Source organism: Alligator sinensis, unplaced genomic scaffold (genome assembly GCF_000455745.1).
Source record: "Alligator sinensis unplaced genomic scaffold, ASM45574v1 scaffold928_1, whole genome shotgun sequence".
Lineage (NCBI taxonomy): Eukaryota > Metazoa > Chordata > Crocodylia > Alligatoridae > Alligator > Alligator sinensis.
In genome coordinates, this window is record NW_005842229.1 from 1,809,991 (window position 1) to 1,824,673 (window position 14,683).

Here is a 14,683-nt window from a genome sequence, read left to right on the forward strand (position 1 = left end):
GGATCGTGGAGGACCCCAGGCGACAATTGGCCAGTTTCTCCAAGAGGCGATCATGGGACACCAGATCGAAGGCTTTTTTGAAGTCAAGATATATGACATCAATCTCTTCTCCCTTGTCCAGGTCGTAGGTCACCTGGTCGTAGAAGGAAATGAGATTGGTCAAGCAAGACCTACCCGCAACAAACCCGTGCTGGCTATCCCTTAAGATGTTGGCGTCGGCCAGTCCATTAAGGATGGCCTCTTTAATAAACTTTTCTAAGATCTTCCCCGGGATAGAAGTCAGGCTGATGGGCCTATAGTTAGCCGGATCCACTTTCCTCCCTTTCTTGAAGATAGGCACCACGTTGGCCTTCTTCCAGTCTTCGTGCACTACACCAGAGCGCCAAGAGTTTTCAAAGATCTATGCTAGAGGCTGGGCTATGATGCTCGCCAGCTCCTTGAGTACCCTGGGGTGTAGACTGTCAGGGCCGGCTGACTTGAAGGTATCCAGCTTCTCAAGATATTCCTTCACGAGGTCAGCATTAATGGAGGGCATTTCGCTCTTTCAAGCTTGAAACGCATCGGAACACCTTCGAAACAAAACAGCCAGCAAAATTTTGCACAGCCCTACTGAGCACCCCTCCTCCTGCCTGGGGCAGGGATTGGCCACAGCAGGTGAGGGGGCCAGGGCCAGGGCTCGGGCACCTGCATGGTCCAAGCCAGGATGGTTGCCTGCCACTGGCAGCCTCATGGCCAACTGCTGCTGCCACCAAAGCCTGGGCTGCGTGTAGCAGCCCCAGGCGGCGGTGGGGAGATGTTACATGGCTTTTTAATGAACATAGCACCATGTCAGTCTTTGAACTGAAAGTGCTTCTCCCTTCAAGGAATACATGTTCAATTGGCAACTATGCTTGTTTTGGCAGACCAGATGCAACTAAGAGGGTCTTCTTCAGTTGTCATCCTTTACTGTATCTAAAACAGCCTGTAGATTCATCTAGACAACCAACTTGACCACCTCAAAAAAATTTGAAATCTTCCTTAAAATGTTAAGGAAGTTTGTCAGTAAATTGTGTCCCACTGTATTCCCTTTTACTTGGCTACTATAATAAATTGTTCTAAAGACTGAGTTAGACAAAAACAAACTTAGCTACCAGAAAGGAACTGATCTGTTTCTGTGGATAGATTTTATTCTATCAGATTATTCAACCTCTCACTTGCAAATGTCATGACCACTGAATCTAGGACAGGTTGAGTACGAAGTAATCTATTTCCTTAAATGCGATCTGATATTTGTGGTAGTCACTGGTGTACATCTTTAGCCAGATCCAAAAATAAAAAATAAAAAATAAATAAAATAAAATAAAATAATTGACAAGACAACAAGAACTGGAGATAATAGATACGGAATAACAAGTTTTATGATAGTATTTAAAGCAGCTCTAGAGGAATTTCAAGAGTCTGCCATCCTCCTCAGAGTATGCTCTGAAGATACCTACAGATAGGGGACATGGAAAAACAGCCTTATCTGACAAGGAGGATAAAAAGCTAAGGATGCTGAGAGGTTTTTTAGCTGTTCCTTGTTACCAGCTTCACTCAGAAGCTTCTGCTCCTGTTAAAATATCCCCTTTTCCATGGTGAATATGAAGTTATGCAAAGTTCTGAAAATAAAACTGTCACCAGACACTGAATGTTAAATGGTGTCTAGTATTGAGAATGCAGAGTCTAAAAAGCCTAGTATAGTTATGTTTGGAAAATACATAATAATATGACATCTGAGGCCATGAGAAGTACCTGTAGCATGGGTGCTATAGGAAGAAAGATTAAGTATACACCACTCCTGCTGATCATGATCTCCTGAATGATGCAAGTTCCCTTCGAGGTCACAGGGACCCAGCTCCTTAGGCTGACTGGTTTCCCCTGAGATGCAGGCTCAGTAGTTTGGCATTTTGGACACTTTAAAATGCTCAAGAATGGCAGTTCCAGTTCTGGGATGGTTTAGAGCTCTGTCCAAAAGGTGAGAAAAGTTACTGAGAAGCTGAAATTATCAGAGGAAGTGGTACTGGGCAAATTAGTATCAAAGCAATGGTCAGTGCCATCACAGATCTTCCCCTAGTTCAGGGGCAGGCAATTATTTTGAGCAGTGGGCCACTTACCCAGTTTTGGCAGGCTGTCGAGGGCCCCGCTCCTTGACAGGTGCCCCACCCCTTGACAGGTGCCCCGCACCCTGGTCACCATCTTGGGACCAACTTCCCAATGTCTTGGGACCAATGTCCCAGGGCCAGCACTGGTGTGGCCCAAAGCGGGGCACAGGCTGGCAACGGTCTGTGGAGCCGGGTTGGGCTGCACCAGCAGGGAGGGGGGAGCTGGCCTGGCTCCATAGAGCCCCTGCCAGCTGGGACCCTGTGCTCCTGCCACCCTGCTCTGGGCCCCACCAGCACTGGCCCTGGGACACGGGTGCAGGCCCTGTGCTCCCATTGGCTCCCCACTCACACCCAGTGCCCCCCAGCCCTGTGGTACAGGTGGGGGGCAGCACACAGCCCTGACCCCCTGCTTGCTGGCAGGGAAGAAGCTGGTGCTGAGCGTAGGGAAAAGTGGCCCCTTACCTGCCCCATGGCTGGCGCCCCGTGTTACAGGCACTTGCAGCCCACGCGGGGCTATCCGGAGCAGGCACAGGCAGCCCCACGTGGGCTGCGAGTGGCTGCAGTGTTGGGCGCCGGCCACAGGGCAGGGGAGGGTCCGCTTTTCCCTGTGCTTAGCACCAGCTTGTAACCTGCCCCCACTGCCAACCTGGGCCCCACGCCAGCTCTGAGCTCACCCATTGGGGCTGCGCACACCATGCTCAGCACCAGCTTGTAACCCGCCCCATGGGTTACAAGGTTCCCCGGGGCTGGGTTACAAGGTGGTGCTGAGTGCGGGGGAAGAAAGCCTCCCCTCCCCAGCCCATGCCTGGTGCCCCGCGCTGCAGCTGCTTGCAGCCTGCCTGGGGCTGCCTGTGCCTGCTCCAGATAACCCGGGACGGGCTGCTAGCACCTGCAGCGCAGGGCGCTGGCCATGGGATGGGCAAAGGGCCACTTTTTTCTCCGCAGAGAAGGAGCCCAGGGAATAGCTGAGTGCGGGGGGGAAGCGGCCCCTCCCCCGCCCCATGCTGCAGGCACTCGCAGCCTGCGTGGGGCCGTCCAGAGCGGACACAGGCAGCTCCATGTGGGCTGCAAGCAGCTGCAGCGCGGGGTACTGGGCATGGGTCGGAAGGGGCCGCTTCCCCACCCCACACTCCTTCCCTGCCCGGGGTCCCCATCCCCCACCCCTTACCTGAGTTTCCCACGCAGGGGCAGCCACGTGCTCCCAGCCCAGAAACCCCAGCAGAGGCTTCTGGCTGGGGGGCGGGGCCGGGTGGGCCACGCTGTTGTTGGAGCCCGCTGGGCTTCCCCTGGGTCCTACTGCTCTTGGTTCCTGTCATATTTGGCAGGAACCAAGGGCAGAGAAATATTAATTTTCCAGATTTTTTTATGGGCCCCGCGGGCCAGATAGAATTGCCTCACGGGTCGGATCCAGCCTGCGGGCCATATTTTGCCCACCCCTGCCTTAGCTGGTCGCAGAGTAGACACGAGAATAGTACTATCCCTGTCAGAAGGAGCCCAGCAGCCATAAACTTCAGACAGCATAAGATTAGCTCTGTAGTAGTAATAATTGTGTTGGGCAAGCTCCACAATAACAGATTTAACACTACCTTCAGAATGACGACTCCCAAAATTTCTTTGACTCGATGTAAGTTATGGGAAGCAATGCCACAAATCACACCTGCAGCCTGTGGTCCTCTCATGCAGAGAGGACAGCTTAGATACTATCTTAGGACTCTTCAAATGGCAAGAACCTAAAAGTGACATCCCTTGTTAAGAGAATTCACTGCCTAACATTTCAAAGAAGAAACAGGAACCTCCTGTTGCCTCAGAGTCAGAGGCTTCTTCCATTGATTTCTCCATTTAAAAAACGACTTTAACGTGTGCCACTATAGGTGCATTTTGAGAAAGATTTGCAAATACCGTACTTTTACAGGGATAGTCTTTCCATATGCAACAAAGGTATATATGTCTATTATTCAGGGGAAATTTCCACATTGCTCAAAGGGCATGTTTCAAAACGTGGAGATTTTGACCCAGTCATGGCTCCAGCATTGAGGTAGGCTGTCATTTAAAAAAAAAAAAATTATACCAAGCTAACAACAAAAAATAATAAAAATAAAGAAACTAAGTACAGCAACTAAATTAAAAACTATGCAGCAACACTACCATCTAAGGCAACGTTAGGGAACTTTGATTCTGCTACAGTCTGTATGAAGGAATGAAGCAATGGTTGGTCACATCCCCTCCTAAGGACACAAAGGGTGGGAAACACAAAGGCATACATGGCCACTGTCCCCAAAGGACACTTATGGTTATAATATGGTGGACTCCTGCATATGGGGGCGCACACACCAACAGTGAGATCCATATGTACAGATACTCAAGGCAAAAATGATACGCTATTCATCAGAAATTAACTATCCCCCCCCCCATTCTGGCTACATTTGGCCAAATAATTAATATATAATCAGCTTATTGGTAGCATGTTAGCTAAGCTATTTTTAGATATGACTATTTGCTAAACAGCCACTAGATTATATTTCAACACCTATCAAAATAAATTGCTTAAATCTGAACAGATTTCTTTGAAAATGCATAAATGATTCAATATGTATTTTGACTGAAATCCTCTCAAAAAGCTTCATGAAGATTATTGCACTGGATTAGATGTACCAATCCTCACCTTCACACGTTTCCAAAGTGTGTGGCAAGTTAACTAGTACTCAGAAACTGGTAGCCAGTGTCACTCAATGCTGTAGATATTGGGCAGGATGGTGAAAAAAATAGCTAAGGATACTGTTGGATAAATTTATCCCAACACAGAGACCAAAAATTCTCCTGTGTTGAATGCACTGATCCAGGCTCAATTCCCACACCAGATCTGGGCTGAACCCTGGCTCTGCCAGATTTCCTTTATGCCCTTGGACAAGTCACTCAATCATTCTGGCTATCTGTCTCAGTTCACCATCGATATAATGGGAATACTACTACTACTGCTTTTCTTCCACCCTTTGCATTTTCCAAAACATGTATACTTAACTACTATCAAGTAATCCTACTAAAATCATTGGACCTACGCGCATGGTTTACAAATTAGCAACATCCAGACCTTAGATGCTAAGGTTTTCATGTCAGGGACTATCTATATATACTCAGTGCCAAGACAAAAGGGCACTAACAACTGTTGACACTTCTTGGTAACATAATACTACTTCCCATAATGCTAATACAAAGGCAACATTTAAGGTTCAAGAAAAAACAGGAACTTTTTTTCATCTTTAAATAAAGGTCAAGTCATCCCTCTAACAAAAACACAGGAACCAAAAACCATTAGCTTATTTTCTTTTCCATACGCTGAACACTCTTCCTCATTACTGTATGTGGAACACCTCCTCTGCCCTTTATTTGAAAGAGAGCTAGGAAGATAGATAAGAGGATGGGGAAATTCTACTTAATGGATCACAGTGTCTGAAAAATATATGTGGAATTAAAAATGTTTTACAAAATGATAGGTAAGGAAATATTTTCTTTGTGCAACCTTTACTCCTATTTGTCATAGCAATTAACAAACACACGCACAATTTAATACCAACTGTACACTGCTGGGTTTTTTTTAAGGCATTCTCTTTCTAACGAATGTTAGGAGCAAAACAAATGTTAAACAAACTACTATAGATCAGTCATGTCACCACCTTACACTTCTAAATAATGTGAAGACAAACTGTCTGTAATAAGGAAAAACACTGCCCAGGATAATTATATATGAATAAAATGCTGATGAACTCAGGGTAATATAGTTTTTGTATAAAGTACAGTCATGACATTTATACCTTAGTTACCTTTTAGTTTTCTTGTAGCTTTCCAGCTGTAGTGCCTGTATATGTTTATACCTTTCCAACTCACATTGTCCACACAGGTCTTCAAGACACAATAGATGGTTCTCCATTTCCTCAAAGTTTGCCTCTAGCTGGGCTGCAAAAAGAAACCCCAACAAACAAACATTAAATAAGCATCATTAGACATATAATTACAAACAAATAGACAACCTCCCCTCGTCCCACAATGATAAGGCATAGAGAGATTTAAGTTACTTAAACTATTACAGACATTTGCACATACTGGCTGCATCTACACGAGCAAGGACTTTTGTTTCCCCAGGGACAAGTAGCAGCAGCACACTTTGTACTACTGCTGCTTGTCCCCAGGGGATGCCCATGCCACATGCCCTCTGGCGTGAGGCAGGTTACCCCGAATTGGGTAGGGCAGGCTGGGGCCAGCAACTGTGCTGTGGCATCCTGGCTGAGAATCACTGTTCCACAGAAACTCTATTTGAATAGACAGTCAAGCTTAGCATTTAACTTGGGGGAAACATTGAGAGCTTAAGGAAATTAAATAAGTCAACTAGACTTAAGAACTCAAAGGGTTAAATACAGAACAGAACGGAATTACTTTTAGACAGGAGTGAAAGTATTATTTGTACCTCGTATCAAGAGAGGGGAAAATGTTAGAGAGACTTTCTTGAATGGAGTAGACACCTAAGGAAAGATAGTAAGACTAAGCAGTGATATTATAAGGAGTCAGGGGGCAGAGGAAGGATTGGTCCTTAAGGACAGATATCTTTGAGGCATCAGAAAAAGCAGAAGTAAAAGGAAAATGGCCAAAAGACATATGCATTAAGTTGGAAATAAAACTAAATACCAAAAGGTTCTTTAGTCATATAAATTTTAAAAAACCAGGAGAGAGGTGACAAAGTAACTATGCACTTAAAATGGTAGTGGAGATCAATTAAATTTTAAGTACTAATGATTAATTTGTCTCAGTCTTCAATAAGGACAAAAATGCAGAATACCTAATGAGAATGATGATAAAAAATAATGGAAATTACCATGAAGAATAATGGAAATTAGATGGAAGAAAGAATTTAGATTGCTTACTGTAACAAAATCAGGGGTCTAGGATAATCTATCAGAATATAGAAAAAAGTGATACATTAAGTAGTATGGAGATGGGGCCTTCAGACAACTACAGGCCAATTACCTTATCTTCAATACCATTCAGGGGGCTAGAATTAGAAAGAACAATCAAGAATATGGAAATAAACAGAAAGTGGGACAAAAATACTAAGTTTTACCCATAGATCATGTCAGATCAATCTAATATCCTTCCATGATAAGAGAACTGACTTTAATATTAAAGGCAATAAAATGGACCTAATCTATCTACATTTATGCAAAACACTTGAAGTGAAATGTGAAATTATTAGCCAACTGGGAAAGATGAGGATTAATACTATTACCACAAGATGGATAATGAATTGCTTAAAAAGGTAAAATACACAGCTGCCAATATGGAAGAATATCAGATCGTTACACAGGAAGAATTAGATAACCTTGCTGAATGGTGCAAAAGAATTAGTAGGAATAACAGAAGAAAAAGAAGAGTCATGCACTCTGGAACTGAAACCAAGAAGTTTGCTGTAAGATGGGTATTCAAAGTTTGGAGGCAAGAAAAAGAAAGAGAGACCTGAGTGTACCAGATGACTCTATGATGATCTTGAGTCATCAGGATAATGCTGGTTCCAGCTACAGCTGTGCGAAGCTTTGGTTGCCAATTCGATCCGTAGAAGATTCAGCCTGATTCAGTGGCTGAATCATCAAATCCAAATCGAATTGGGAGACCCATAAAAAGCTCTGAATTGATTTGAAGCATCTGAATCGATTAGGAAAAAGATTCAGTGATTTGAAAAAGGCAGTCTTGTGGGGAAACAGATACTGAGAAGGGGGGAGGGGAAGGAGGAGGAAAAAAGACTGCTTTGATACTGACATCTGTAGCTGGCCAGTGACTGATCTTTCCCTGAGCTCCCTTCCAATCACAGTGCTGGGGAGAGGGGGATGTAGAAACAGTACGTAAGGCTCCGTGTGAAGCCTTTTTGTCCCTTTTGTGAGCTTTTTGTCTGGAAGTAACAGAATGTGAAAGGTACTGGCTGCAGTGGCTGGCTTCCTAGTCAGCTGCTTCACTCTTTTGCTAGTCTCTCTATCTAATCTCTTCTATCTAGTAAACAGATAGAAGACACAGGTTTCCCTTGCTTTATGCTGTATATGTGTTCCTGGAAAATGGCGCATAACTCAAATTCATAAAAGGGAATCCACTTTACAATGTTTCAAATAGGGATATATTCCAAGACCTTGAATGTAGTGCCACCCCCCCCAGACCCATTTCTACCACTTTTACAAGGCAATTTTGGTACTCACCAACAGCTGAGAGTACACACTATCATAGTGGGGATGGCAACAACAGAAACATGTCACAGACAACAAGCAAGGAGCATAGATTCACACAGGAGACTATATTTTGGTGCGTATCACTCCCACAATGCACCGCACAAAGTAGCTGACTGCGGTCTTCCACCACACCGATAGCGTAAGAGTGAATTTACCTCTCACATAACGAATTTTTGGTATAAAACAGATCATTGCATAAGCGTAAGAGCGAATTCGCACATACAGAACCCATATAAAGTGAAGGAAACCTGTATAGTAAACTTTACATACCTGACGCTGGAAAGGCTGGTGGAGCAACAGAAGGACGTCCATGAGATGGCCTTGCTCAGGGAGATTGGGATCAATGACCCACTTAACAAAACAGAGTGGGATACCAGCTCCCAGATCTTGGTGGTCCTCAAGCCATTCCTCGAGGCCACCATCAGCACTGGCGATGCCTTACTCAGCCAGGTGATCCCCATAGTGAGGAAACTTGAGAACCAAATGCAGAAGTTCCAAGGGACCGATGTTCCTGGCTGGGGCAAGCTGCTGTCACCAAAGGTGCAGGCACTGGTGAAGCTGAGGAAGGGCATCAAGAAACACCACCAAAACCCTGGATCACTGGACAGAGGTGCTGGTGAACAGAATCCGGGAAACAGAAGGGCACAGGCAGGGGGATGTGCAAGAGGGGGATTCACTTTCCCATGCCAGCACTCCGAGCAGCAGCTAGTCTCCTCCATGGCAGGTGCTGCCAATGTGGGCCCAGAGCATGGCTTCAATGGTGGGGTCCAGAGGGACCAGACCCCAGCATCAGGCAGGTAGCACCGAAGCCTCGGTGGCTACCTATCTCACCGAGGACATGGAGCTGCTGGACTGTGACCCCTTGGCCTATTGGGCAACCTGCAGCCAGACATGGCAGGATCTGGCCACGGTTGCCCGGGAACACCTGTCCTGTCCACCAACCAGTGTTCCAATCAAGAGGGTGTTCAGCATTGCTGGGCATGTTGTGACACCACACCACACCTCCTTGGATCCTGGTTTGGTGGAGCAGCTGGTGTGCCTCAAGGCGAACCTCCCGCTGCTAGGGTTCCCCAAACTCCACGTGCAGACGAAGTGAGTGCCACCCTCCTCACTCTGTCCGCACCTATTTCCTTTTTTAAATTTTTTTTTTAAACCACTTAATGCCCCTCTCTCAGAGCTGGAGGTGGCACAAAGGATTAGGTCACCATTGGGACATGGCAGTGCCAAGCATTTCCCTCTTCCATCTTCCTTGCTCATACCTACACTTACCCATGCTACAGAGGAGCCAGGTATCCACAGCAAGGGAAACGCAGGCAGCTTGAGCTCTGCAGGTGGCAGGGAGAGGGACCAGAAATTTGCAGCCAGAAGCAGGGAGCTAGGTCAACAGCTATGGCCCAGGGCAGCAAACCATTGCTGGTCCCTGTTCTTAGATGTTTTAGGGCATTTTTAATAGAGACAGAGAAATATTGGTACCATTCTATACGGCCCCATTTTGGTATTTGCAGACCTAGCTGTCTGTGTTCGGAAAAAAAGATTAAACTGACAGGCACAAGGAAGGGCTACTAGGATTATTAATTGGTGGGGGGGAACCTATTTTATAAATCAAATAAAGTAAGATGGCCTTATTGCTTAGTAAAATGGAAGGTCAAAAGGGCATATAGTCACTTTATTCATATACTTTCACTAGATGAATGCCAGAGCAGGAGAAGTTAAGCAACATCATCGTAAGACCAAATGGATACAAACGGAGTCACAAGCAAAGTTAGACTGTATATTAGAAAAAGATTTCTAACAATCAGAGAAGTGAACTTCTAGAACTGGGGCAAAGAACCTGAAATAATTCAAGATAGAGATTGAAAGACTTGTGGAAGAGATAGTATGATAAGGTTCATGGTGCTACAATCACTGCAAGTAATATGCAGACTCTCATGTTTTGTTTTCCACACAATGGAATACCAGATACCAACTCTCAAGCTGGAAATAGGGCAAGGCCACTACAGAGCACCCCACTATGGCCATTCTCAAGTCCTCTGTCTCTAGCATGCCTAAGAGCCACAGAGGGTTAACCAAGACTTACAAGGACCACCTGGATGTATTTCTAGGACATCGGTGGTGGTATGCAGGCTGGGCATGCTTGAGAACCTGGGACACAGCTGCCATAGTGTAAATGTACACTCTGTAACTTATGAAGTCAGGCCCTACTCTGTCTTGCTATATACAGAGAAAGAGGAAGATATAGGATTACTTGAAAGGCTTTCATTCCACTTCAAAACAGGAATTAGACCAATTATATATTTTTAAAGTAAGGGTTGTTTCATTTTTCTGTGACTGAAGCACACTGAAGTTAATATATCAAGTCAATTCTATGGACTTGATAAATTTAGTAGATCTGCTGAGCTACTTACTGTTTTAAATATATCCTGCAGGATACTTCCATGAAGTTGCATTCAATAGGATTCAGAATGTCAGACTAACTACTTTTAATGCTGTACAAAACCGATTTTGGTCAGAAGCTTAATTCAAGCAATATATACTATTAACACCTTACTAAAAAAAAAATTATACACAAAGCCCTTTGGTTGAAGGAAAGCTTTTATTCGTCTAGTTTTACCTCTTGCGTAAGACTGATAACATTATTTTTTAGATTAAAAGACCATTACTTAAAGTTGCTTTATTCTGGGAATCACTGAAAACTGAGCAAGATTTCCAAACCATACATTTTCATTTAGAAAAGATTTAGAAAAGACTTAAGTAAAGTCAGATGCAGAAATCTATTCAAACTCATATAACGCCAGAGAGTTCTTAATTTATTTAGGAGGGAGAGGTTGAAAAAAAAATGCAATGCAGTTTTGTATACAATCATAGAAAATTAGGGTTGAGAGGGACCTCAGTAGGTCATCTAGTCCAACCTCCTGCTCAAAGCAGCACCATCCCCAACTAGATCATCCCAACCAAGGTTTTATCTACCTGGGTCCTAAAAACCTCTCTGGGTAGCCTACTAAAGTAATTTACGACTCTCTTAGTGAGAAAAGTTTTCTTAATACCTACTCTAAACTTCCCCTGTTGCTCCTTGTTCTGTTATCTGCCATCACTAAGAACAGTCTAGATTCATCCTCTTTGTAATCACCCTTCAGGTAGTTGAAGGCTGCTATTAAATCCCCACCTCAATCTTCTCTTCTCCAAACCAAATAAGCCCAGCTCTCTTAGCCTGTCCTCTTAAGTCATGTTCCCCAGCCCCCTAACCATTTCTACTGCCCTCTGTTGGACTCTCTCCAATTTGTTCACATTCCTTCTGTAATAGGGGCCCAAAACTGGAGACAGAGGACTCCAGATGTAGCCTCACCAATGCAGAATAGAGGGGAATAATCACTTCCCTTGCTCCTACTAAAGTAGCCCAGTATGCCATTAGCTTTCTTCACTACAATGGCACACTGCTGGCTCATTCAGCTTATTGTCCACTGTAATTCCAGGTCCTTTTCTGCACAGCTGCTGCTTAGCCAGTCAGTCCCCAGCCTGTACCAGCACATAGAATTGTTTCATCCTAAGTGAATGACTTTGCATGCGTCCTTATTGAACCTCATGCAATTTCTTTTGGTCCAATCCTCTAATTCAGCGGTTCTCAAACTGACACACTGCACACCACCAATTTAAGATGATAAAACCTTAAGTACCAACAGAAAAAAATTCAGTTCAACCTTAGGTACCACCAGCAAATTTTTGTCATATAAAGTAATTATAATAATTTTGTTAACACGTACCACTGATAGGCTGTCCAAGGACCACTGGTGGTACACATACCACAGATTGGGAACTACTGCTCTAATTTGTCAAGGTCTCTCTGAATCCTAGCCTTACCCTCCAGTATATCTACTTCTCCCCACAGCTTGGTGTCATCTGCAAACTTGCTGAGGGTATGCTCCATACCATCTTCCAGATTGTTGATGAAGATATCTTCCAGATTGTTTGTCCATGTAGATACTGAACAAAACTGGCCCCAGAACTGACCCCTGGGGCACTCCACTTAATACCAGCTGCCAACCAGACATTGAGCCATTGATTACCACCCTTTCAACCCAACTATTCAGCCAAGTTTCTACCTACCTTACAGTCCATCCATCTAAAGTGCACTTCCTTAGCTTGCTTGCAAGAATGTTGTGGGAGACCATATCCAAAGCCTTGCTAAAGTCAAGGTACATCACATTCGCTGGTCTCCCTGCATCTAGAGAGCCAGTTATCTCATCATAGAAGGCAATGAGGTTGGTCAGGCATGACTTGCCCTTGGTGAAACCATGCTGACTCTTTCTAATCATCTTCATCTCCAAGTGTTTAGAAATAGATTCCTTAAGGACCTGCTCCATGATTTTTCCAGGGACTGAGGTGAGACTGACCAGTCTGTAGTTCCCTGGATCCTCCTTGTTCCTTTCTTAAAGATGGGCCCTTTTCCAATCATCTGGGACCTCTTCTGGTCACCATGAGTTTTAAAAAATGGTGACCAGAAGCGCTGCAATTACATCAGCTAACTCCCGCAGCACCCTTGGATGCATTGCACCCAGGCTCCATGGACTTGTATAGATCCAGCTTTTCTAAATAGTCCCTAACCTGTTCTTTTGCTACTCTTGGTTGCTCACCTCCTCCCCAAACTGTGCTGTCAGGTGCAGTGGGCTGGTAGCTGCCCTTGCCTGTGAAGACTGAGGTAAAAAAGGCATTGAGTACTTCAACTTTTTCCACATCATCCGTCATGAGGTCGCCTCACCCATTCAGTAAGGGACGTGCTCTCTCCCTGATCTTCCTCTTGTTGTCAACTTGTAGAAACCCAGAAATAGACTGGAAATTAATGAAAAATGGAAACATGGTAAATTTACCTTTAACCACTGTATTGCTAAAGTTTGTGTCTAAGACAACTGAAGTTCATTAGTCAAATAAATCCCAAGTGGTTTGCTTTTCTAAGAAATATACTGAAATACAACATTGGTAATGTTTTGCTTCTAGAATACAGAATATGTCAGCAGCTAAAGAACTAACTTAAAAAAAAAAAGATTGAAACCAACAGTTCACTGATTTTTTTTGATTTTTTTTTAAGTATAGGTGAATGAACCATCTGGCTTTTTACAGTCACAAGAAATAAATGGGCTAGTCTATACTATGAAAGCTGTGATGCAAGTTATACTATTATAGCCTCCTCGTGGCAGTGCAGCTGATCCCAGCAAAATGAGTTCTGCTTATATAATTAAATTATCCCAAACAAATAAGCTATCCCAGTGAAAGGATTAATCAGTAAAGATGGATCTAAACATGGTGTTTGGTCAGCATGGTATTTCTATTACAGGGGACATTTCTTCCGCAGTCTTGCAACCAACATTTAGGACTATGCCAGGAAATTATCTAAGAGAGACCTGGCTTAACCTGCAGAGAGCATTCAAGGACAAGACAGAAGCAGCTGCTTATTTTATAATGCATATACACAGTACATTAGACAGGTAAGCCTGCATAATCACAATGTGTCCTTTACTGAATGATCGTTAAAACTCAAACTTGTCCACTGACTACTACATTACAGAAAACAAGCAAGGTAGTCAATGACAGATTTACTTGCACACAAAAGAACACTGACATTCTATGACATGCTACCCTAGTAGCATTCTGTTAGTAAATATATATATTTCCTCTTTTCTGCAAGAGAAATCATGTGATATGATAATTAAAAACAAAGGAAGAGTAAGGACAAATTCTCAAATTAAGAAATAAACAACCATTTTTGAGTGGTAGCATTTGAGCAGCCTCTAGTGGAAAACTCAAAAACATAACTGATATTTGCTCAAAGGATTGGGATATGCATTTTAGTCTTTACAAGCTCTCTCCAGAGAATGACAATTCTGCTCTGCTGCAACTTCCAAGGTTCCAGAATGTCTGCTCCATTCTAAAGCAAGTCTTTCAACTGGTTTCACAGAACACAACTGGGAGAGGCTTTCTAGAACCTAGGGAATGAATAGGTCTGCCAAACAGGCTAAAGTCCCTGCTCTACCCGATTCAGACTTTTTTTTCCTATACACAGGGAGCACATACATCTTGAAATATTTTTTCCCTATAAAACACCATATCTTACCCCAAAAAAACAAAATAAAACAAAACCAGGAAAAAATGTTCCAAACAGCTGTCATCAGCAGCTAAAATAAATTTTGGTAATCGCCCTCCTAAAGCTAGAAAACAGTTGAAGATTAAATTGTAATCTCTCTAATTCAAGCTCCCACCTGACTTTCCTAGTCAATAGGATTGAAGAAGCCAGGCAGCAAATAAGTCCTGGGG

The 14,683-nt window shown here is 43.8% G+C and overlaps 1 protein-coding gene across 7 annotated transcripts in view; it reads right to left on the minus strand.

Annotated features, from left to right (window-relative positions):
* Positions 1 to 14,683, minus strand: part of DTNBP1 (dystrobrevin binding protein 1) — a 122,366-nt gene that overhangs the window by 66,780 nt on the left and 40,903 nt on the right. For 6 of the 7 annotated variants that reach the window (XM_025208437.1, XM_025208435.1, XM_025208431.1 and 3 more), the window contains one exon: positions 5,939 to 6,071. The exons of the other annotated variant lie outside the window; for it this stretch is intronic. In XM_025208437.1, the coding sequence (XP_025064222.1) occupies positions 5,939 to 6,071 (133 nt within the window). The remainder of the gene's footprint in view (positions 1 to 5,938; positions 6,072 to 14,683) is intronic. 7 annotated transcript variants of the gene reach the window in all.